At 45.4% G+C, this 24,549-nt stretch overlaps 2 protein-coding genes across 2 annotated transcripts in view; both read left to right on the top strand.

Annotated features, from left to right (window-relative positions):
* The window catches only part of CHRNB3 (cholinergic receptor nicotinic beta 3 subunit), a 319,642-nt gene that overhangs the window by 78,791 nt on the left and 216,302 nt on the right, over positions 1-24,549 (top strand). The gene's annotated exons all lie outside the window — the stretch shown is intronic.
* Positions 14,825-24,549, top strand: part of LOC307206344 (neuronal acetylcholine receptor subunit alpha-7-like) — a 115,313-nt gene continuing 105,588 nt past the window's right edge. Inside the window, exon 1 of the mRNA XM_079959549.1 lies at positions 14,825-15,330. Coding sequence (XP_079815675.1) covers positions 15,252-15,330 — 79 coding nt within the window. The 5' untranslated portion in view covers positions 14,825-15,251. The remainder of the gene's footprint in view (positions 15,331-24,549) is intronic.

Raw genomic sequence — 24,549 nt, 5'->3', positions numbered from 1 at the left:
TCCGGAACGAATTAAGTACTTAACCTGAGCTACCACTGTATTGAATTGCAGCCAAGCTATGAGAGAGATAACAAGGCAGAGACGGGCAAGCAGCTGAGTTAGGAGAATTAAGGGTAGGGGAGAGAGCAGCCAGCGAACACTTCACAGCGTAGAGTTTGCTCCATCCCCTAGGATGCGACGGTCGTTGAGGGCACAAGAGCAACGTACACAGCGACGTTTGGCAACGGGAGGCTTTCATAGGGGCCGGTGCTATTGGGGAAGGGAGAAGGAGGAAGAGTCAGAATGAGCAATTCCATAATGGAGGAAAGACTGGGATTCTTTGTCTGTCGCCACAGTGACTGAATAAATCACACCCCCCCCCCCAAAAAAAAAATTTATAACACAACTAAAAACACAAACAGAAAAGCAAACAATACAAACAAATTCTTGTCTTATCCTTATTTTTTTCTAAACATTGTTGGGTGAGCTTCCCCAAGTCCCCCCATCTGATTTTCATTTTATCTCATCTTTAGCAGTTTACATATATCATAATTTTAAACCATTTTTTTATCACACTTACTTTTACCATAAAAATTTCCACATTTTATCACTTACAAATAATGCTATTTTAAAACACACTATCTTCTACTTCTAACCCTACAGCCTATATCCACTTCCAAAGCTATTCTAAGATTTAAATATTAAGGTTTTTTTTCAAATATTCTTTAAACTTCTTCCAATCTTCTTCCACTGTCTCTTCTCTCTGGTCTCGGAGTCTCCCAGTCAGTTCGGCAAGTTCCATATGGTCCATCATCTTCATCTGCCAGTGACTGAATAAATCTTAATTAAAAGCTTTCTTGTTTCCTCCCGGCTCCTTGAAACCATTGTGAGGGGGAGAGAGGGAATTCCTTAGGCCTGACATGCATATTCATCACTTGACAATGATGACACGATGCCTTGCATGTGTGAATGGGCCATTGCAGGTACAACACCACAGGCCATGTTTAAGGGGTTACGGTTTACCAGAAGTTGGGACCAGTTTACCTACAAGATTGCCTTACCTCAAATACACCCACATGACCACTTCAATTGGTGGAACTGGCACTGATACGGGCACCACACAATATCCACTCCACACTTGTAAGAAATTGTTCTTTGAGTGTGGAAGCATCTATCCTTTGGAATTCCCTTATTGACATCACTGTACTCTTTTTTTAGCATCTGCTTAAAATGTTTTTCTTCAGGCAAGTCTATCCAGACATGTAGAAGTGAGATGTGTTTTATATCCTTGAAGCTACTGCTGATTTTAAACAGCTTCTGAATATTTTTGCACACTTGTTTTTTATCCGTCTTTTAATCAATGATTTTAACGTTTACTGGGTTTTGGAAACCCATGTACTGGCAAGAACTAAAATACTGTAACTGTTAGGTATATGGTGAACACTGTTAAGCATACTTTTTGAGTTCTCACTAGGGGTGGGGAAGAAATTCAGTTCTATTCATATTTAAAAGCAAAGCTAAAAATATTGTGTTTTGGTTGGTGGGGTTTTCCAGCAAATATGAAATAAATAACTTCACTTTCAGATGTGAACTGAACTGAAGTTCTCTCACCATCCCTAGTGAGGATGTAGACAGTATGCTTGATGGTGCTTAACAACGAGACTATTTTCATTCTTCTCAATACATGGGTTTCTGAAAGACAAACATAACATAGAAACTGCCTTCAGGCTTTTTAACTCCCTTGCCACCCTAGTTAATTAAACTTTTGACTTTTTAATGTATGAAGGATACAATTTGCATAAATCTGTCTATTAATAAAAACAATCATTACAAAAGTTGTGCGGGGGAACTGGGACCAGTATTTAAAAGATGCACATACTTTATCAGCAGACGCCATCTTAGATGACGCATTTGTTACCTGGTGTGTGAAAGAAAATGGCAGGATGCAACTTCTAAGATGGAACCAGTTATGATAAGTTCTTGATTTAAAATAAATAACTTTTAAAGAAAATAATCTGTTGCTCCATTAACTGGAGACACCTTTTAAAACAAATCAATATGATTCAAATGATTTCATCTAACCAATTAATTAATTGAGTGCTGCAGCCTTAATGTTAGAGGCTTGACCTCACAAGCATCCCTTGCAAGGAGGTGAAAAGGGAGAAAATATCAGAAGAATCCAGTTTGCCTTACAACATCCTGGCTTATTTAAACCAGAAGTCAGCAAACGTTTCAGCAGGGGGCCGGTCTACTGTCCCTCAGACCTTGTGGGGGCGGCAGACTATATTTTTTTGGGGGGGGGGGGGAAATGATGCAAGAGCACCACGAGCCCCGGTGGCTGCTTACCTGTGTCTTGTGAGTGGCAGTAGGCTGGCGGCAGCAACAGCGGAGGGATGATGAGCGGTGCACGAAAGGGCTCCGGAAAGGGGCTGCTTAAAATGGCGGCTGCTCGAGCGCTGCTGCTGCTTCTGGCACCAACAAAGCCCAGCCCCCTTCCTCCTCTAGGCGGGGCAGGGAGAAGCCAGGAGGAGGGAGGGAGGAGGCGCTGCCGCCGCCATGTGAGGGAGAGGGAGGGAGGGAGAGGGAAAGAACATGCGCCCTGGCAATCCACGCGGTGATTCCTGGACTGTCTGTGGGCCGGATCCAGAAGGCAATTGGGCCTGAGCTGGCCCGCGGATCTTAGTTTGCTGACCTATGACTTAAACTAAAAGGCTAAAAGTAGCCTATCTAAGCTTCCTTTTAAGCTACAAAGGGATGCAATGTGCTGAACTCACAAGGATAATATCTAATATATCCTCCCCTAGCGTCTATACACATCCCTGCATAAAACACCCCATGCCTGGAGTGAATATTCATGCCACTTGTTCCTTACCAATTAGAAATTGGCTGCTGGATCTACTTCTCAATTCTCCTCGAGGTGAGTATGCATCAGATGTTCAAGTTCTTTAGGTGCCGGCCTTTCCTCTCGACTTTTTATTTATTTATTTGGTTAGCAGAAGGAAAAGAAAAGCTCCCACTAGGGAGAAGCTGAGGGCTACGCGTCAAAAATATTCATCAAGTCCTCAAGCAACGTCTGGTTCTCTGCGAAGTGCCTTTGTCACATTCACCTGCCGCTCTTTGAAGGACACCACATTCATTTCCTTTGTTTCTGATAACCTATTCAGTGTAGGACTTTTTCATAAACAAGCAGAGGTCCTAATAATTGGATGGCAGTGCTTGGCAGTCTTCCAGTAATATGAATAGAACAGTGAGGTTTGAGGCCAGCTGGAAAAATAGAATCTAAGGAAGAATTTCAGATGCAGAAATGTGTGTTCCTGACTTACAAGCATTAAGTTGTATCCAGAGTTAGTCATATTCAGAATAGACATGACTAACTTAGGTCCATTACTTTCAGTGGGTCTTCACTGAGTAGAACTCAGGTGACTAAAAACCCACTTGCTATCTTTTTTATATACTGTGGTACCTCGGGTTACATATGCTTCAGGTTACATACACTTCAGGTTACAGACTCCGCTAACCCAGAAATAGTGCTTCAGGTTAAGAACTTTGCTTCAGGATGAGAACAGAAATCATGCTCCGGCGGCGTGGTGGCAGCGGGAGGCCCCATTAGCTAAAGTGGTGCTTCAGGTTAAGAACAGTTTCAGGTTAAGAACGGACCTCCAGAACGAATTAAGTACTTAATCCGAGGTACCACTGTAAACTTATCTTAGTCCACCAAAAATCCTCTTTAACTCAAACCATTCAAGGGAATCTTCTTCCACAGAATTACTACCATAATTCAAAACTACTTTATAGGTCCTCATAGATGGACATTTGGTGTGACAAATATACCAGCTTTTCAAAACACCGCAGTGCCTCCCTACCAAGCCCTTGCCTTTTAGCACCCCTCCTAGGTAATGCCACTGTCTCCAGCAGGCATAACTGGTAAGTATAATTGTTTAATGTACAGTGAAATAGGAAATATATATTGTATATGGTGAAGTATGGCTGGAAATTTCCTTGATGTTGAAGAGGAGCCAACTAGTTTAATCATTAATGGGGTTGTATCATGGGACTGTATCTTTGTGACTCAATCAAAATGTGATAAACTCAGAGTCATATGAAAAAGATACTGTTTTAGGTCTATTCATATGCAAACCTGGAAAGCATCCATGTTGCAATGTGGTTCCTCTTTGTTCTAAGCTACTGAAGAGAATAGATGTGTTTTTCTCCAGCAAATAGCCTGAGGCTAATAGAGGCTGCAATGGAGAAGAGACAGAGCTTTGATTTTAGCTCAGAAGGCAGGTTATTTGTAGTCTAAGTTATTATTGTCATGGAATTCTACTCAGTATTGATCCAGAGTAGATTCCAATGCAGAGTAACAACTTAGATATGTTGCAGGATTCCCCCAAAATAGACTAGAGGCAATCAATTTTTCATTCAGCAGAGCTTTACTACTACTGAAGGCAAATGAGCATAATGGTCAGAAATCCAATAGATTCAGGATTGGCACTGTCCATAAGAAATCCAGTTGCAGCAGACTTAACTTACACTTACAATAACTTATAAGAAGTCTAAACGTTAACACTAAGAGATAGAAAGAGAAAGTGAAACCCAGGCTCCTTCTGGCCTTACTTTTATAGTCAGCATGACCTTGACAGAAAGAGATAAGAGAACCAGTTTAAGCCAGCTGTATTCAGCTTCTCTGAAGGTATAACCCAAACATCATGAACCTTCTGCTTGTTTCTTTCACACAGAGAAGCTTCCAGAACCCTCTTGAATTAAGTCGAATAGGGAAGATCAATACTTTCTGCACTAAGAAATGCAAACTGACAATTATGCCTTATCCTGGGATTAGCATAAGAAATATGTAACAAACCGAATGTAATTTTTATTGTTTTAAGTTGTTTTGAAGTTCTGTGAGTAAAGCTTCTGAACCATATTTTTGGACTGGATTTTTTTTATTTCCATACAAGTCAGTTTTGTTTATCTAGTGGCTTCTATGTGAACAATATTAATAATCTCAATAAGAACTGCCCACTTCGAGAACCACTGCTTTAAGGTGTCACAAGACCCTTTGCTGGTTTTGCTGCCCCAGTTTTATTGGGCTACCCTTCCAGAAATCATCTCAGCATTGTCACCTGACATGGGCAACAGAGCCATCCTCACCCTGCATCCACCATCCTTTCCTCCCCAGCCATTGACAGAGATCCGTGTACACTACCTTCCAACGCTGACCTTTCACTTGATTCCTCATCATGCAGTTATTCAACTCATCCTGGCTGGCAGCTGACCAAATGTTCAAGTTGTCTCATGGAAGACAGATGGACACCTTGTCTGGGGTGGTGGATGCCTTGCCTGATTAAACACCTGCACAAACTGCCACGTAATCTTTCCCTAACCAGATGGCCTTGTGTGAGCCAGCCCTTGGCCGGAAACCACATTGCGTGAAACTCTTGGGCAACAAGCAGCCATATTTTGCTGTCAGAGAATTGATATCCTCAAGTGGCCTGAGCTCTGATACTCCAGCAGATGGCCTCCAATCTGCCGCTTTGTTTCCTGGCTATCTCTGCTCTTGCCTTTTGTATCCATGGGGGAACCTCTGTGTATTTCTTTCCTGAAATTTTCATGCCAGCTACTGTACGGGAATTTGTTTTCAGTAGGACACTGAATCATAGAATTGTAGAGTTGGAAGGTCCCCTGAGGATCATCTAGTCCAATATGCAGTTGCCCCATACGGGGATTGAACCTGCAACCTTGGTGTTATCAGCACCATGCTCTAACCAACTGAGCTATCCAGGCCTCAGGAGGAGACATAATAGATCATAGAATCCTAGAACTGCAGAGTTGGAAGGGACCCTGAGGATCATCTAGTCTCCAGAATAATATGTTTTGAACATTGCCGATGTACCTTTTCCCCCCCAGTGGTTGGCTCTGAATCCAATGCATTTAAAACAAAAAAACTACAGCATGTAGAAGTCCCCTGCTAGGATTGCATAAAGGTAAAGGACCCCTGACAGTTAAGTCCAGTTGCGAACGACTCTGGGGTTGTGGCGCTTATCTCTCTTTACTGGCTGAGGGAGCCAGTGTTTGTCCGCAGTTTTTCCGGGTCATGTGGCCAGCATGACTAAGCCGCTTCTGGGGAAACCAGAACAGTGCATGGAAACGCTGTTTACCTTCCCACCGGAGTGGTACCTATTTATCTACTTTGATGTGCTTTCGAACTGCTAGGTTGGCAGGAGCAGGGACCAAGCAACGGGAGCTCACCCCGTTGTGGGGATTTGAACCGCCAACCTTCGGAATTGGGCATGGCAGAACATGAGGGGTTGAATGCACCTAATGTTTTTATGGCCTGAAAAAGACTGTAAATATGGAGGACCGAAAGGGCAGCCAAACACAGCAGGGAGTATGATAAGCCACTGAGGATCTGCATTGGCCAGCTGGGTCACATAAGCTGGAGCAGGATTGCTTTAGTTTTTGTCTTTGAGCTTGGGACCTGCTGCTCCCACCTGCCCTTTGCTCCCACATTCCAAAGGGAAGACCCTAACTCAGTGGTAGATAGGGAAGGTAAAATATGTCCATTTCAGTTTCTCACTGTTTCACATCTCCCCCTCTGACCTTAAATTCAGTTCTCCACATGGGGTCATGTACCATTTCTGCATTATCTTCAGCGTTGTTTCCTTGATGCTGGCTGAGGTGGTTATATCAGGAAACTTGCCCCACAGGTTACTCCAAGATTCACACTCCATTTCTGTGTCCAAGTCCATGTCTACAACACCTGGCAACACCTGGCAAGGATGAGGGGGCAGAGAAAAGAACTTGTGGTGGACATGTCCAGAGATGGCAAACTTTTGGAGAACAAGTGTTTTAATGTGATAAGTAAAATGGCAGATCAGCATATCACAAAGTCTCCAGAGCTTGCGTTACTGAATTTTGTATTGAAATGAATAATTGGATTTCTCTTCGTGGCAGTACATATGGTTATACAGTGGTACCTCAGGTTAAGAACTTAATTCGTTCTGGAGATCCGTCCTTAACCTCAAACTGTTCTTAACCTGAGGTACCACTTTAGCTAATGGGGCCTTCTGCTGCCGCGCGATTTCTGTTCTCATCCTGAAGCAAAGTTCTTAACCCGAGGTACTATTTCTGGGTTAGAGGAGTCTGTAACCTGAAGCTTCTGTGACCTGAAGCGCCTGTAACCCGAGGTACCACTGTAGCCACTTTCACGATCGCTATGCTCCCCCTTCCTTGTGGGAGGCAGCAAGCCTCTGAGTCCCATTTGCTGGGAATGATAGGTGGAGAGATTGCTTTTGTGCTCAGACTCTGTTTGGGGGCTTCCTGTGGTCACTTGGCTGGCCACTGTGAAAACAGGATGCTGGACTAGACAGGCTTTTAGCCTGATTCTGCCGCTCTTCTTATGCTCTTAAATAAGAGGTCCTAAGATCAGACTTCTGTGTTAGGCAGGTTCCTATTATTAGTGTACTTAGCTACCAAAAAATGAAATCCTCAAGTACTGCCCACCTCTTCGCCGCCCTGTCCTGCAATAGGATTTATTTATTCCTCTTTTGATCTATTCACTGGCTTAGCTTTGCCTGTTGTAAACAATCTCTGCGAGGGGTCCTTGTCCCTTTGCTGTTGCTGCCACTGCTGGCTGTGCCGCTCCAGGGTCTCCTCACTTTGCTCCTGTATCTCCCTGGTTGCTCCATCTGCCTTAGAGCCTTACATGACACCCGCCTGTTGCAGATACTTTGCCTGGGCAAAGGCAAACCTCTTTCCCTTTTCAAGGAACAATTGCTTATGACACATCCCATTCTTTTCTCGCAAAGTGCAATTACTTGGCATTGACATTTGTGTTTTCTCTTTCCCAGCAGGCTTTTCACATCATGTCCTGTCAGCTCTTACAGAAATGGCACTCGGTGCATTACCAGGCAGACACTTCACGCAACATGTTTCATAACAGACACTTTTGAACTCAAAACCACTTTTTCAGTAATGGAAGTCTAGATTTTGTGTGGATCTAGATGTCAGTTCACTCCCTGGTAGCTGATGCATCTACTCCCCCCTTACGTCTCTGTCACTGTGTACAAGTCTGGCCTTGTCTCTTTCCAATCAGCCTCTGCTGAGAGCCGGCAATCCTGCTGCGTCTCTGTATTGTGTCTGATTGGCTCATTCAGTCACTTCATTGTGGAGACATTGTGTCTCTGTATGAGTCAATGTCTTGGCCTTCCTTCCTTCCAATAACTCTAGCTTAGTGGTATATGGGGTGTTAGAGGAGGAGGAGTACCTCTGTTGGGGGACACAATGTGCTCCTTCTGGGGTAGCTAGTGTTGGGATATTTCGTTCCACCTTAAGGGACAGACGTGTGGAATTGTTGTCTGTCACATGTCTGTTTACACTCCAGCACAGATTGCTGGGAACTTCCGTTTGTGTATAGCTTTTGCTTTAGCTGCTTTTCTGCTTTGGACACGAAGGGGATCAGACATGTTTTCCTTTTGTCCTGATCTATACTGAATAAACTTGCTTGTAAATATGCTCACACAGCCTCTCGTGCCACTTCTGTTTGTGCAGCGTTAGCTCTGCTGAATAGCATGCTCAATCTTCTAAACCTTGGGCTGCAGATTCATGCTGCACCAAGGACCGGAGTTAGCCCAGCACACTGGCCGGTGGGCTGGTGCCAGCTGGGGGCCTGCCAATTGCCCCCGTTTCCTTGGCTGCATGCCAACAGCTAGCTGCTCCAGCACCCAGAGCGGCACACATGCTGTGCACCTGAGGGGGGCATGTGGGTGGGGCGAGCGTCCCAGGGGGAGAGATGCCCATGGAGGGTAGAGTGAGCTACCCATAGTAGGCTGCTTCCTGGCTGGGGGGCGGGGAGGAAGGGAGCCACACCGCTTTGCCAGCAGCCTTCCTCCCTTCTCTCTTCCTTTAGACAGCTTGGAGGAGGCTCCCCCACCCTGGAAGCAGCCCAGGAGTGGGGGGCAATGGTGCGCCGCCTGCCCACGACTCCCAAGCATCACCCGAGCTGTCAAAACAAAGGGGGAAGGCCACCAGCAAGGTGGTACAGCTCTGCTCCTTCCCCTCATGGCTCAGGGTAGGCTTGGGAGTTGTGGGCAGGTGGCACGCCGAATGTCACCCCCTTCAGTGATTACAACCGGGGCGGACCGCCCCCTTCCTCTGCCCCTGCTTTGGTCCCTACCCTGAACTCAACTCTCACCTGTGGCTCCTAGAAGCTGCCAGCATGTGGCAGTGGCCACAACCCAGGAATGGCTTCTACTGGCCGGCTAAACCAGGTGAAGGTAGCCAATGGGTCTCAAACCCTGGATGAGTTAGGGACTTCCCCTGCATGTGAAGACAGTCTCTGGAAGACTGAGTGGACAAAACTAATAGTCAAGAAGGTGGTTTCTGCACGTGCTGTAGAGGGAAGTGAGGGGCAGATGGGGCTTGGTAACCTGGGACAGTAGCCCATCTAGGAGAAGGGAATCTCTGATCCTAAACCTCTGCTGCCTTGTGGGGCATCTTCAGGAGAAGAAAAGGCTAAGGAGTAAACTCTACACAAATCCGGAGTGGCGTCCCTAAGACAGTTGGATGGTGTCTTGTACGCCTCCTTCTGGCAACTCCTGTAGCCAGGCTGATGCCAAACATATTGCTCTGCTTTCCTTGGACCACATCAGCAAGGCTGAGAGGGGCGTCTTTTTGTTTGGGCAGCCCAGGCCCTCTATACCCACTGCCCAGCCTTGTGCCCTGGGGAAGTCAATTCAGTGCTGCTAATGCAGTGGTTTGACTTCACCTCTGGAGGCACACTCCATCGTCTCTTTATACATATGGATGGCAATAAAGTGGAAGATCACATGCAGTGCATGCAGAAGGTCTCAGTTCAATCCCTGCCATTTCCAGGAAGGGCTGTGGGGGAAAAATGCCTGTCTTTGGAAGCCTCTGCAGACCACCATATATAATTTGTTGTTGTTGTTTAGTTGTTTAGTTGTGTCTGCCTCTTCCTGACCCCATGGACCAGAGCACACCAGGCACTCCTGTCTTCCACTGCCTCCCACAGTTGGGTCAGACTCATGCTGGTAGCTTTGAGAACACTGTCCAGCCATCTTGTCCTCTGTCGTCCCCTTCTCCTTGTGCCCTCCATCTTTCCCAACATCAGGGTTTTTTCCAGGGAGTCTTCTCTTCTCATGGGGTGGCCAAAATATTAGAGCCTCACGATCTGTCCTTCCAGTGAGCACTCAGGGCTGATTTCCTTCAGAATGGATAGGTTTGTTCTTTTTGCAGTCCATGGGACTCTCAAGAGTCTCCTCCAGCACCATAATTCAAAAGCATCAATTCTTCGGCAATCAGCCTTCTTTATGGTCCAGCTCTCACTTCCATACATCACTACGGGGAAAACCATAGCTTTAACTATACGGACCTTTGTCGGCAAAGTGGTGTCTCTGCTTTTTAACAGGTTTGTCATTGCTTTTCTCCCAAGAAGCAGGCGTCTTTTAATTTCGTGACTGCTGTCACCATCTGCAGTGATCAGGAGCCCAAGAAAGTAAAATCTCTCACTGCCTCAATTTCTTCCCCTTCTATTTGCCAGGAGGTGCTGGGACCAGTGGCCATGATCTTAGTTTTTTTGAAGTTGAGCTTCAGACCATATTTTGCGCTCTCCTCTTTCACCCTCATTAAAAGGTTCTTTAATTCCTCCTCACTTTCTGCCATCAAGGTTGTGTCATCTGAGGTTGTTGATATTTCTTCTAGCAATTTTAATTCCGACTTGGGATTCATCCAGCCCAGCCTTTCGCATGATGAATTCTGCATATGTTAAATAAACAGGGAGACAATATACAGCCTTGTCATACTCCTTTCCCAATTTTGAACCAATCAGTTATTCCATATCCAGTTCTAACTGTAGCTTCTTGTCCCACATAGAGATTTCTCAGGAGACAGATGAGGTGATCAGGCACTCCCATTTCTTTAAGAACTTGCCATAGTTTGCTGTGGTCGACACAGTCAAAGCTTTTGCATAGTCAATGAAGCAGAAGTAGATGTTTTTCTGGAACTCTCTAGTTTTCTCCATAATCCAGCGCATGTTTGCAATTTGGTCTCTGGTTCCTCTGCCCCTTTGAAATCCACCATATATATGTGTAATAGAATGTAATCTATAAGAATAAAGGGCCATAATGTATATGTTTATATAAATATTAGATCGCATGGCTGAGAAAGGACCATGTGAACTGGCTGTGAAAGAAAACAATATTATCTACGATAATTTGAACATTGGCAAGGAACATGGATGGGAAAACAAGTATTTCTTTTCATACCCCTGTTTTCACATTCTCTGCTTACACATTGTCAATGGCAAACTTGATTAAAAGTGACAGATACATATTTCACTTAAGATCTTAACCTTCTTGGTGAATGGTACTGGTTAAAAAGTATAGCAAGGGATGAAATATATTTTTGCTGTTAGCCTACACACACACACACACACACACAGAGAGAGAGAGAGAGAGAGAGAGAGAGAGAGAGAATCATTTTATAAAAGAAGAAAAATAATTACTCCCTGAATAGATTTAATTGCCACGATGTCTCTACAGAAAATGAGAATTATAATCTTAATTATGATTACTGTCGGGTCCCAGCACAGCATCAATAGCAGAGGCTCATTTGCTAGTGCCGTTTTTCATAATATATTATGATGACAAAAGCCGGCTATTAAAAATTAAATGGGGAAAGAGATGTCAGATCAGTTGGTTTTTGGAAGGTCATAGAGTTGAGTAACTCTATTAGTAATGTTCTACTGCAATAAACAATCAAATCTATTAACAAATTGGTGCTTACTGCAGAGATGGTCATGGTGTAGGTTGGTTTAATTAGGTATCTTTCCCCTATAGGGTGTAATAAAAATTGAATTACTACCACACATGGACTTTCCATGGGTGACCTGTGAATGACTGGAACTGGAGTCACTGATCTTTTTAGACTTGTGGGCACATTTTGGACTTTGAGAGACAGTTGGGGGCACCTGTCACAAAACAACTGCTATGTTGAGTATATGGAATAAAACAAAATGGCTGCCATGGGTAGTGTGGCATAACACAAATATAAAGAGGTGGGCAACCCTGACAAGTTTGCGCTTACCATAAGAATGCAGCTATGTCCCGCTGCTCCCGATTGTGGAAATCACACAATATTGATTTTACACCCCCTCAGTGATGCTGCTTCTGTTTAATAGCAATTGGAAACATTCCTGAGCACCAGGGGAAATGTACAAAATGGCCGCACAGCACTCACTGGAGGGATGGCAAAGCTTATAGAAGCCATTGGACACCTGGCAAAAGCCATTCCATCCGGCTGCAGCAGAGGGAGGGATGGACCTGCCTCAACTCACCTGAGAGAACAGCAACTCTGGACTCCTCCTCCCCTTCACCTGTTTCCATTCCACCTGGTCCTTATAAGAACTCTGTAAGTAAAAACCAGAGCCAGAGTTTGGGGTTTTTTCCTCCTCCCTCACAATCCCTCTCCCTTTTGTGCCATGTATTTTTCAGATTGAGAGTGGACACTGAGTCGGAGAAGCTTTATTTTATGGAAGGTTGTCTATTGTTACCAATTCATGTTTCATAGAGAGCTCCCTAAGAAACTTCTCTAGAACACAGTTTGAAAACCGCTAATATGAGGGAGAAAGAAGTAGGAAATCACATTGGGGGAAATGGTGCGTGGACCCACAAAAAAAATGGCAGGGAAGGGCCATTTCGTGATCAAGTAAAGTTAATTTTAAAAATTTAGACCTTCTTTTTCTAGGTAAAAATGCATTCAAGGCAGCTTGGGGTATCAGAGAGAAATTGTAAGTGCCCAGGAAGAATGAGGTGATGAATACATGCCCCCCAACATTTCTCTGATGGAAATAGGGACGTCCTATTTAATAATAATAATGATAATGATGATGATGATGATTTTACTTATATCCCACCCATCTGGCTGGGTTGCTCAAGCCACTCTGGGTGACTTTCAGCAGATATAAAAACATAAAACATTAAAAAACCTCCCTCCCCTTCAGATGTCTCCTAAAGGTTGTATAGTTACTTATCTCCTTTGCTCGGGGGTTGCATAACACTGCCACACCCTAACTCCTGTTGTCTCACAGGCTTGTTGGCCATGGTGGGAGTAGGCAGAAAGTGGTTCTATCTTCCATTTTACTAGGCCAGCACCAGGCTGGCATGAAGGGCCTGAGGACTGGGTTCTAAAGGAATTGAGGGCTTTCAATTAAGCAGAACCAAAGCTGTTGACACTGTACCTCTAAAATGCCCCATTTGGGGCCTTTTCACGCTACCACCTGTAGCTTTTCATCCACTTGGGCGTAGCGGGGGCCTCCCAGTGGAACAGCACCAGGACACCACACTAACCACCACCACCCATCATCATCATCAGGATTAGAATTGTACTCCACATGGGTGCTTGTTGTGGATTAGGGTGCTCCACAGACATTTTTTTTTTTTTTACAGTGTCCACATGGCATTGTTTCTGGGGGAAATCTGGTGCATTAAAAAAAAAACACCACACAACCCACTCCTGTTGCCAATGTCCCATTTTTGATACCTGTATGGTCCATTTTCAGTACAGTGGTACCTCTGGTTAAGAACTTAATTCGTTCCAGAGGTCCATTCTTAACCTGAAACTGTTCTTAACCTGAGGTATCACTTTAGCTAATGGAGCCTCCCACTGCTGCCGCACCACCGCTGTGTGATTTCTGTTCCCATCCTGAAGCAAAGTTCTTAACCCGAGGTACTATTTCTGGGTTAGCGGAGTCTGTAACCTGAAGCGTACCACTGTACAGTGGTACCTCTGGTTATGAACTTAATTCGTTCTGAAGGTCCATTCTTAACCTGAAACCGTTCTTAACCTGAGGCGCACTTTCGCTAATGGGGCCTCCTGCTGCTGCTGCGCCACTGCCGGTGCGAGACTTCCACTCGCATCCGGGGGCAAGGGTCGCTACCAGGAGACCTACTTCTGGGTTCGCGGAGCTCATTACCCAAAGTGTTCGTAAGGAGGACGGCCCGTAACCCAAGGTTCCACTGTATTAAGCCCCTGTATGAAACTGCCCAAGAATTCGCTGCAAAAATGGTGCGCCCTGAGAATGACCATGTGCAAGGGGTTGTTCCAGTGAGATTCCTGGTATGCGTAAAAGTCATAACATGAAGTTATGACATAGCATGACATGAAGGACCATAGCTGAGCAGGTTCTTTCCATGCGAAAGGTTCCAGGCTCAATTCTATTACCTCCTTATGAGGACCGGGAGAATCCCCTACTTGAAAGCCTGGGAAATTTTACCAGTCAATTACACTGTTCTAGCTGAACCAGTGGTATGTCTCAGTATAATACACCTTCCTATGTTCCTAATTTGGTGATCTGGAGAAAAAAATATATCCAAATGTAATGGGTAAAGAAAGTCTTCAGGGATATACATTTTCATGTTCTCTTGCTTATTGGAATGCTAAGACGAATTTTGCAGTGAAATCTTAACGACCATTAAAAAGGACTGGAACAGGGGATGAAAGGCAGCAATCTCTGGAAAAGGCAGGATGGTTGAAAAAGACGGTTTATTTTTCTCTTTGGGGAGCCTCTAAAAGAAAGTCTGTGTTGTGGGGTGCAACAGATTCCTTCTAAGACTCTGAACCCTACGGCTGTTAACAGGCTGCAACTTCCTCCCTAGACTTCTCTTCTTCCAACGTTAGGTCGCAAACAATGTCATGCTGTAATTCTCTGACTGAAAATTGCTCCATCAGCGACCGTGAAAAGGAAAAAGAGCGGCGCTCTCGTCTCGCACTGCCTGACATGTAGCTCTAGAGGCACTCTCGTACTAGCGTAGAAAACACTGCTGACGTGTTGGCCCAGAGTTACTGTTAGAGAGAGAGAGAGAGAGGGAATGTGGAAAATCTCTCAGAGGCAGCAATGTCCCTTTCTTTCTCCTTCTCCTCCCCCTTCCCCACACACATTAGCTTCCGTGCTCCTGCTTCTTCCCTCTGTCTGGCACTAGCAAAGGTGCAGAGCGCTTGTGAGGGAAAGAAGAGACGCGCAGAGAAAAAGCCCTTCTTCCAATCTTAATTAAGTCACTGGCACTTAGATGTAGTTATTACCAGCAATAAACAGTGATGTGCGACTTGGACCGATATCCTTTTCTTTTGCGGTAGCAAAACTGGCTGGCTGGATATTGCGATCCCTCTTAGCCAGAGACTCTCTCCATCACTCAGAGCTGACAGGAAGACTTCCTTCACGGTGTCTGGTGTCTGCCTAGACTCCTAATTGTGGCTTGACAATGCTCACAGAGCGGTGTCTGGGCTTCCTCTATTCCGGCTTGTACCTCTGGGCATCCTTGTTCCTGTCTTTTTTTAAAGGTAAGTTCTGGATTTTCCTGATTATACGGTGGCGATGATGATGATTTGTCCTTTGCTGAACACGAGCTGTTCTGATTTCCCTGGAGATGTGCATTGGGAAACTTTTTCAGGGGCTATTTGTCCCCATCAAAGTCAATGGGATGCGTACAATGAGTACAAACAGGAGTAAAACAAAGCAGAGGATTTTTAATATATATACTAAAAAAACAAACACCTGTGAACTGATGTTGTACTTCTGATATTTTTGACCCCCCAAGGCAGGGATGTGCGAGAGCTCTTTGCTCTGACAACTTTCTCTGTGAATACAAACGTCAATAATAGAAATAAGAGACTGTGACGGCTTCAGTGTTGGATTTTGAACATAAAATGGCATATATTTCTCAGATAGGGCAGACTAAGATAGGAACGCTTTAAAGAGGATTTGTGGATCATTTTATTGGGCTTGAGATGTACGGATGAGGGAGATGAACTATTTCTCTTTCAATCTTTTCCGTGTTATACGTTCATTTCTATAATACAAGGTTCCTAAGTTAGGGATGGACAAAAGGAAAAGTAAAGAGTATTAGCTAGGGGAGTCTGGCTCACTGTGTAGTTGATACAATACCTGGAATTAATCTTCTATATTAGTATTATGGCTACTGGTTTAAATAAATAGGTTTTGGCTTAACTCGAATTGTTGATGCATCAGCCTGAAGATGAATGTATTATATAAGGTACATAAAATGAATCTGTACTTGTAACCCAACAGCTAAATCAGTTATGAAATTGCATGGGAATGAAGCAATTCAGTAAAATAGACAGGGAATAGGAAAACCAGAAATTGGATACTATGAAAGATGATCATGAAAGTTACTTTGCAAGTTCTTATTTAAAGGTAAGAATCAACACAATATAGAGGGTAAACCCCTGTTGAGAAACTTGATCCGACTTGGACCTGAGAAACGTGGTCTAGAGATAAGCCTTCATCTTTGGCTGTGGTCCTAAATGCACTAACTCCGGGGTGCCAACAGGATTTCCTCAAGGCCCACTCTTCCCTTGTCTTCTGCAGCAATCTGTTGACAAGATCTGCAGCTTATGTGCATACAGTGGTACCTCGGGTTACATACGCTTCAGGTTACAGACTCCGCTAACCCAGAAACAGTACCTTGGGTTAAGAACTTTGCTTCAGGATGAGAACAGAAATTGTGCTCCGGCGGCACAGCGGCAGAGGGAGGCTCCATTAGCTAAAGTGGTGCTTCAGGTTAAGAACAGTTTCAGGTTAAGAACGGACCTTCAGAACGAATTAAGTACTTAACCCGAGGTACCACTGTATATTAACTCAGCCTAGTCTACCTCACAGGGTTGTTACAAATATAAAAGGGGAGGAGGGGAGGAAAATGCACACAACCTTGAACTCCTGGACAGAAAAGCAATATACAAATGCATGCCAGGCTGCACACTATGGAGTACACTTCCAAGGAGGCAATAATGGCCACCAATGTGGATGGCTTCAGACCCTCCAAGTGCCACTATTTTCCAGGAACAGTCCTGGATTTACAGAAACTATCCTGGCTTCTGATATTATCCTGGAATTTCTCACTTTTCCTTAGGATGTCCCTATTTTCATCGGAGAAATGTTGGAGGGCATGGAGCTATGTGACCCCTGAGCCAAGGAGATAAGTAACTATACAACCTTTAGAAGACACCTGAAGGCAGCCCTGTAGAGGGCAACTTAAAAAAAAAATTATTATGTTTTTATATACAGTGGTACTTTGGGTTAAGAACTTAATTCGTTCCGGAAGTCTGTTCTTAACCTGAAACTGTTCTTAACCTGAGGTACCACTTTAGCTAATGGGGCCTCCTGCTGCCGCCACGCCACTGCCACACGATTTCTGTTCTCATCCTGAGGTAAAGTTCTTAACCCGAGGTACTATTTCTGGGTTAGCAGAGTCTGTAACCTGAAGCATCTGTAACCTGAGGTACCACTGTATGTTGGAAGCTGCCCAGAGTTGTTGGGGCAACCCAGTCAGATGGACAGGGTATAAATGATGTTGCTGTTGTTGCTGTTGCTGTTATGGAATAGGACATCCCTATTTCCCTCGGAGAAATGTTGGAGGACATGTGGCTTTAAAAGGATTAGACATATTAATGGAGAATAGGGCTACCAGAGGCTACCAGCCATGACAGCTGTCTTCACAGTGGGAAGCTGTATGCTTCTGAATACCAGTTGCCTGACACTGTAGGAAGGAAGAGTGCTATAGTGCTCAGATCTTGCTTGTGGTCATCTCACAGGCATCTGCTTGGCCATTCTGAGAACTAGATGGGCTGTTGGTCAGATCCAGCAGGCTCTTCTTATGTTCTTATGTAATGTCATCCACAGATCATGCAACAAAGCTAGAAAAACAGCCTCCTTGCTTTAACTGCAACGTTTCATTGTCCCGGTATTTACAGCAGAACGCCAAAATGGAACGGAACAAATCTTTGCCAAACCTGATAAATAGTAGCAAGCAAGAAATACTCTTAAGGACGTGCAGTTTTGCGACTTTGGTGTCTGAACTACCAACTCACAGCTTAGCCTACCTCACAGGCTTCTTGTGCAGATAAAAGAGGGAAGGGGAAGGCAATCTACGCAGCCTTGCGCTGCCGGGAGGAAAATCAAGACACAAAAATACAACATCTAGCAACAAATATGTGCTGCTTCAAAACTCTCCAAATTTTGGAGGGCGGTTCTCTAGCCAAGCAATGTCTACAAAGATGCATATGCCAGGGGAAAGTGTGTGTGAAAATGCATACATTAGCCAATGTGTTATATTCAGGGAAAATTGCTTTGCAAAAATCTTAGGCAGAATTGCCTAGAAAACTGTGTACCGTAGGAGAAATTTGCTGGTGAGTTTTCACGAGGACTTCTTTAAACGCGCGCGCACACACACGCACGCACACACACACTACCCCAAACTGATTTGGAAATGTGGAGGACTTGACTAAAGATTGGAAAAATGAGAAACCCAAATTGACAGATTTCCTCATCGCTAATTCAAAGTGGTAAAAACAGAGGTGGAGGCAGAAGAGTCTTTAATGGTGTTCACCCCATGTTTCCCCAAACTATGGCTTAATACTTTATTTGTCAGACAAATCAGAGAGTGTTGAATGCGGAATGGCTGCTGTTTCAGAATACGTGTTCATATAACGATTCTGTAAGGTGCACAATATATGATCTATCTGCTGAAATGACATTCAAAGTCCTGATGGTGGTGATTGTGATTGTTTGAATTGGTTGTAGTATTTCTATTGCATCTGTAAGCTGCTTTGAGATTTCCACAGGTAAAGTGAGTAATTAACAATAACAGTGCTAACTACTTTTTATAATCCTCCCCTGCTCTGCTTAAAAAATTATTCTCTGGAGCTTTTCATGACTCTGTAGGCAGTACCTGTTCCTTGCAAAGAGTAGAGCAGAGAAGCAGAGATCTAGAAAACTATAGAGATATTGTGCATAGGAATAGAGTAGAGAAAAGCAGAGTGATGGACAGGAAGATTTGTGGGGGTCCTGATCTGACTTGGGAAACTTGGTTGACATTGCACTTAGAAAGGAATAAAATATCACCTCCAATATAACACATTGAACTGAAAATGTAGCATTTGGAAGTGGGAAAGGCATGCAGAACCCTACTCCCTTCCCTCCATTGAATGTAACACTTGAAAGATACTCATGAAGCGGACCATAGTGGAGGTGGAATGTCTTTGGATCCCAAGATGTTGTGCATTCAACACACAGAGCGGCAGACACAGTACCTGGTTGGGACAAGTATGCGGTGTTGCAGAGATGGTTGTTTAGTATTGTCAGGTTTGACAGCTAGCTCCAGGGTCTGTTTGGGGGGGATGGTGAGATGGAAGTTGCCTACTTTCCCCTAAATAGGGTTCTCCAGCTGTTTTGGACTACAGTTCCCATCCTCCCTGACCACTGGTCCTGCTAGCTAGGGATGATGGGAGTTGTAGTCCAAAAACAGCTGGAGGCCCAAGTTTGGGAAATCTTGCCTATCAGGTCATTACTATTGTCAACATTCACTACTTAAGTCACCTGTTTGCAGCTCTGCATGTGGAAAGCGCAAGTGGCTTGAGGGATCTGGGCAACCCTGTAAAAGCTGCAGAGACACTCTTCCTTGCTCCGGCTAGCATACAAACCACCAGTCTGAAAGGGGTTCTGCTGTCTAAATTCACCCACATGTTCTGGGCTTCCTCAGATCCAGTAGGTTCCCTGATAATCATAGTCAGTACTTCTATAGTGCTCACACCAAGGGCTCCATGTGTTTCATGTACTTCCCCACAACAACACCTATGATTAAAGGTAAAGGTAAAGGGACCCCTGACCATTAGGTCCAGTCGTGCCCGACTCTGGGGTTGCAGCGCTCATCTCACTTTACTGGCTGAGGGAGTCGGCGTACAGCTTCCAGGTCATGTGGCCAGCATGATGAAGCCACTTCTGGCGAACCAGAGCAGCGCACAGAAACACCATTTACCTTCCCGCTGGAGCGGTACCTATTTATCTACTTGCATTCTGACGTGCTTTTGAACTGCTAGGTGGGCAGGAGCAGGGACCGAGCAACGGGAGCTCACCCCGTCACGGGGATTCAAACCGCCAACCTTCTGATCAGCAAGTCCTAGCCTCTGTGGTTTAACCCACAGCACCACCCGTGTCCCTTACACCTATGATTATAGCTGTCTTAATGATGTCTCTCTCTCTTCTCTATTGCATGGGGAACCAGTGGCTTTCCCAGTGCTTGAACTGCAACTCCCACCATCCCTGACCACTGGCCATACTGTCTGCGGCTGATGGGAGTTGGAGTCCTACAACATTTGGAGAGCTTGCTTCTTCATGCCTGATCTACATGCTTGCAGCCAGGCTTCTACAAAGGGCAGGCGTTCTGCACTTGGCTAGGAATGTCTGCTCTACTTAATGCATCGGCTTTATTGCCCTTCTCTCCTCACAGGTTGTCTAAATCATTTTTCACCAACAGTTTGTTGCCATTTTGCATGCCGCTGCAACACGCCGCATAAGATTTGGAGGTGACACACAGAGCTGTTGTAAGCAGTATTTGACCACCTCCAAAGAAGGCAAAGCCAAGGCTGTGTCATGCCAAGGGGCAGAGAAAGGAGAGAACAGACTGTGTGTGGAATTTGTAAACTAAACAGGTTTCTCCATACTTTCAATCATCCCTTATTACAATTGTCAGGAAAGTGCTCTAGGTACACAATTGGACTATGTTAAGCAGCAGCACATATAGAATATGTTAATACACCATCATTCTTTAAGCAGTCAGATTTATTTTTAGGTACTGTGGCAGTTAAAAGCCTGAGCTGGAAGCCCTCAGTGGTGACCTTGAATAAGCCACTATTTCTCAGGCTGGTCTCTTAGTCTATTATATGGAGATAGACCACTTTGTGGTGGTTCCAGTCCTAATTCCACCCTATACCAGTACCAATGGACACCAGCCCTCCTTGGGGGCTATCAGTTCTTAGCCTGCTTTACAGGACTGTTGAATGTGAAGCGCTTACATGTATGATGGTGTCAGGGAACTGACATCAGAGCGAGAAGCGGAGGCAGGGCTCCAGAGCGATGCCGGAGAGGGAACCAGTCTGGGGGAAGGAATTCAGTGTGACACCAATAGAGAGGAGCTGGAGGAATCGGTGTCAGGGCTCCAAGACCCTTCAACCGAAACCAGCGGAGAGAGCGCTGGCACGCCCTTGCCATCCCCTTACTTGCGCAGACGCGTTCCGCGCAGGGAACATAGGCGGAGACTTGGGGTCAAGCAGCTTTTATGCTGGAAGAGATTCAAGAAACGCCCACTGGCAGATTCTGCAAGTGACTAACAGGTCACGGAGGGCGAGCTCTAACCCTGAACATGTTTGAGCAAACCACCTAATCGAAGTGGAGGCAGTTTACGCACGAGTAACCACACAATACCATTACAGATGGTGATGACAGGAATGCAGTATTTGCACTGCAATCCTTTCCCACATTTGTTCAGAAGCAAATCCTACGGCATTCAATGGAGAATGCACACTTTACCTTCAAACATACAGGCAAAACGGTATACCTAATTCTGCCTGATCCTCTCCTGGGTCCTTTTGTCCACTTGCTTTCATACGGTGAACGGAACTCAATGTCTGGCCTATTAAGTGGAAACCTCTCAGAAGCATAGCTGTCAACCGTCCCTTATTTGGCGGGAAACTCCCTTATCCCAGTGCCGTGTCCCGCTGCTGTCCCTTATTGATGATGTCCCTTAAATTTCCCGGGTTTCATGCTTGCCCGGCTCGGGAGGGAAGCAGTGGCTCGGGGTCCTCCACCTTGAGAGAGCGCGCGCATGAGCTGCCGCGTCTCTGTCTCTCCCTTTTCCCCCTCAGGGGTGCGTCGTGAAGTGACGGGTGGCAGCAGGCAGGCAGGCAGCCCCTCTCTTGCGAGACTTCCACCGCGCTGCCAGGGGAAGCTGGAGGTGGCAGTGGCGGCAGCTGAGGAGGCGGCCTGAGGGAGGAGGAAGAGGGGGAGGGACGCAGAAGGGCAGTGCTTCAGTGGCCGCAGCGGCGGCGCAACCGCCTCATGCCGGGCTCACGGGTGGCGTGGGCAAGAGTCTCTCTCCCTCCCTCCCTCTTTCTCGGGCGGGGAAGGGCCAATGGAACTCCTCACACCAGGACAACGGCAGCCCCAACGTGCTGCTTAGCATACCCTCCAACCAGTGCAGCATCTTAATGTAGTGATTTCCCCCTCTGCATCCTTTTCATAACTCTTTTTTATAAATCATTTGTCCATCCATAGTTCAAATAATTACTACAAGTTTTCTGTCAATCCTACCAATGTATGTAACTCTTTCCAATAGCTTTTCAACTAAATTATAAACTTTCCCCATTCTTTATTAAAGAGGTCCTCTTCCTGGTTTCTAATTCTACCTGTAAGCTTTGCCATCTCGACGTTGTTCATCAGTTTTGTCTGCCCCTCTTCGTTGGTTGGAGTTGTAGAGCCTTAGGATCATCTAGTCCAACCCCCTGCAAAACACAGTCAGTGGCAGCAAAAGCAGCATGGCTCCATCAGTGCCGGATTTATGTATAAGCTAAGCAAAATACCTTATTTTGGCTGCTGATCCCTTATTTTCGAGGCTGCTGGTCCCTTATTTTCAAATCTGTAAGTTGACAGCTATGCTCAGAAGGAACCTGCGTGCCCTAGCTGGGTCATGCTCAGAAGGCTAAGTGCAAGTACTGGAGAGAGAGAAAGACACAATTTGTTTGAATGTTTAAGGAAGAAGCTGTAATCTTCAACTAAGAAAAACAAAGCCCATACTTGGATAAGCATGTGAATGTAAATACTTTGCATATATTCTTCTTCAGCTATCAGACCCTCCAGGTGTCTGTATTTTCCAGGGACAGTCCTGGATTTACTGTCCTGGTTTCTGATTAGATCCCGGAATGTCCCACTTTTCCTTAAGACACCCTTATTTTCATCAGAGAAATGTGGGAGGGCATGGAGTTATCCGACCTCTGAGCCATCTGAAGGCAGCCCTGCATAGGGAAGTTTTTAAACGTTTAATGTTTTATTATCTTTTTCTACATGTTGGGAGCTGCTCAGAGTGGCTGGGGCAACCCAGTCAGATGGGCAGGGTATAAATAGTAAAATTGTTATTATGGAATAAAAAGGTAAAGGGACCCCTGACTGTTAGGTCCAGTCACGGACGACTCTGGGGTTGCAGCACTCATCTTGCTTTATTGGCTGAGGGAGCCGGTGTACAGCTTCCGGGTCATGTGGCCAGCATGACTAAGCAGCTTCTGGCGAACCAGAGCAGTGCACGGAAACGCCGTTTACCTTCCTGCCAGTGCAGTACCTATTTATCTACTTGCACTTTGACATGTTTTTGAATTGCTAGGTTGGCAGGAGCAGGGACCGAGCAGTGGGAGCTCACCCCGTCACGGGGATTCGAACCACCGACCTTCCGATCAGCAAGCCCTAGGCTCTGTGGTTTAGATCACAGTGCTACCCGCCTCCCTATTATGGAATAGGACGTCCCTATTTTCATTGGAGAAATGTTGGAGGGTATAAGCTATATGTTCTGCAAGTAAATGTTTTTGAATATTTTGGCAAGTGTTTGGGCATTTTTCTTGAAATTAAGACAGTATTACTCCTGATTTGGCTTCCTAGCTGAAATTTAGCTACTCTGCCAACATGGGCAATGTCAAGCATGAGTCTGGGGGAAGGAATAGGTGGAAGCAGCCATGGGTCCCCATCCCTTGGCACATTCCCAATGCATTGAGCTATAAAAACCAAAGACAGAGTCACCAGCAAGAGCACTGGCCTGCAGGGGAAACCATCCAGCCTCATCTCCACAGCCCAGTACTGATACAAGTCCATTAAACTTAATGCAGCTTGTGACAAAGCAATTGTTTGAAGGCCAGCATTCCAGCCAAGCAGGAATTATGAGGCTAACATGATATTTTAAAAGAACTGCCTGCATGCCGTCATAAATCAGGCCAGGCCTGTGCAACTTGTCACCTGCCAAGCTGGAGGCATCTCATCTATTGTGACCTGCCAGGTGCTTAATGGCCCATCCTCAGTTTGCGAAGTCCCAAGCAAGCAATAAAAAACAGAAAAGCTTACAAACACCCAGTGGGCTGGTAGGCTGTGTTGGGCTTGATGGATCACAAGCTGTGTAGGCCTGATGTGGATTGATAGAGTGGCCCATCTGAAAGAAGTCACAGAAACTTCTCCCCAAGAGGCGATGAAGGATGGGCTACAGCAGGGTCTCCCAAAATTGGGCCTCCAGATTTTTTCGGACTACAGTTCCCATCATCCCAGACCACTGGTCCTGGTAGCTAGGGATGATGGGAGTTGTAGTCCAAAAAAAAACCCCACAGCTGGAGTCTGAGAAACACCAGGCTATGGAAACAGTGCATAGGAAGTAGGGTGACTCGGAGGAGCAATGACCTTCTCTGATAAAAACAACCAAGTAGCAAGTCCTTGTGATTTGATACAGCTTTCCCATATTTTATGGGAAATTCAAGGGAAGACCTCATTAACATGACAGCATTCTGCAGAGTGTCAGCAGCAATGGGTCCATTTAGCAGCCAAGTCTGTGAGAAGTCCTTTCTCAAGAGTTCAGGTGTCCTGAACTTCGGCATTTGCAGAGGTAAGTCCTGATAGGGCACACAGTCCCAAGGGCAACACTAGAGAGTACTGTAGTCAGATGGTCTAACTGGACAAAT

The sequence above is a fragment of the Podarcis cretensis genome (genome assembly GCF_951804945.1).
Source record: "Podarcis cretensis genome assembly, chromosome: 17".
Taxonomy (NCBI): domain Eukaryota; kingdom Metazoa; phylum Chordata; class Lepidosauria; order Squamata; family Lacertidae; genus Podarcis; species Podarcis cretensis.
The sequence above is the reverse complement of the archived record's forward strand: the minus strand, read 5'-3'. Positions and strand labels throughout refer to the sequence as shown.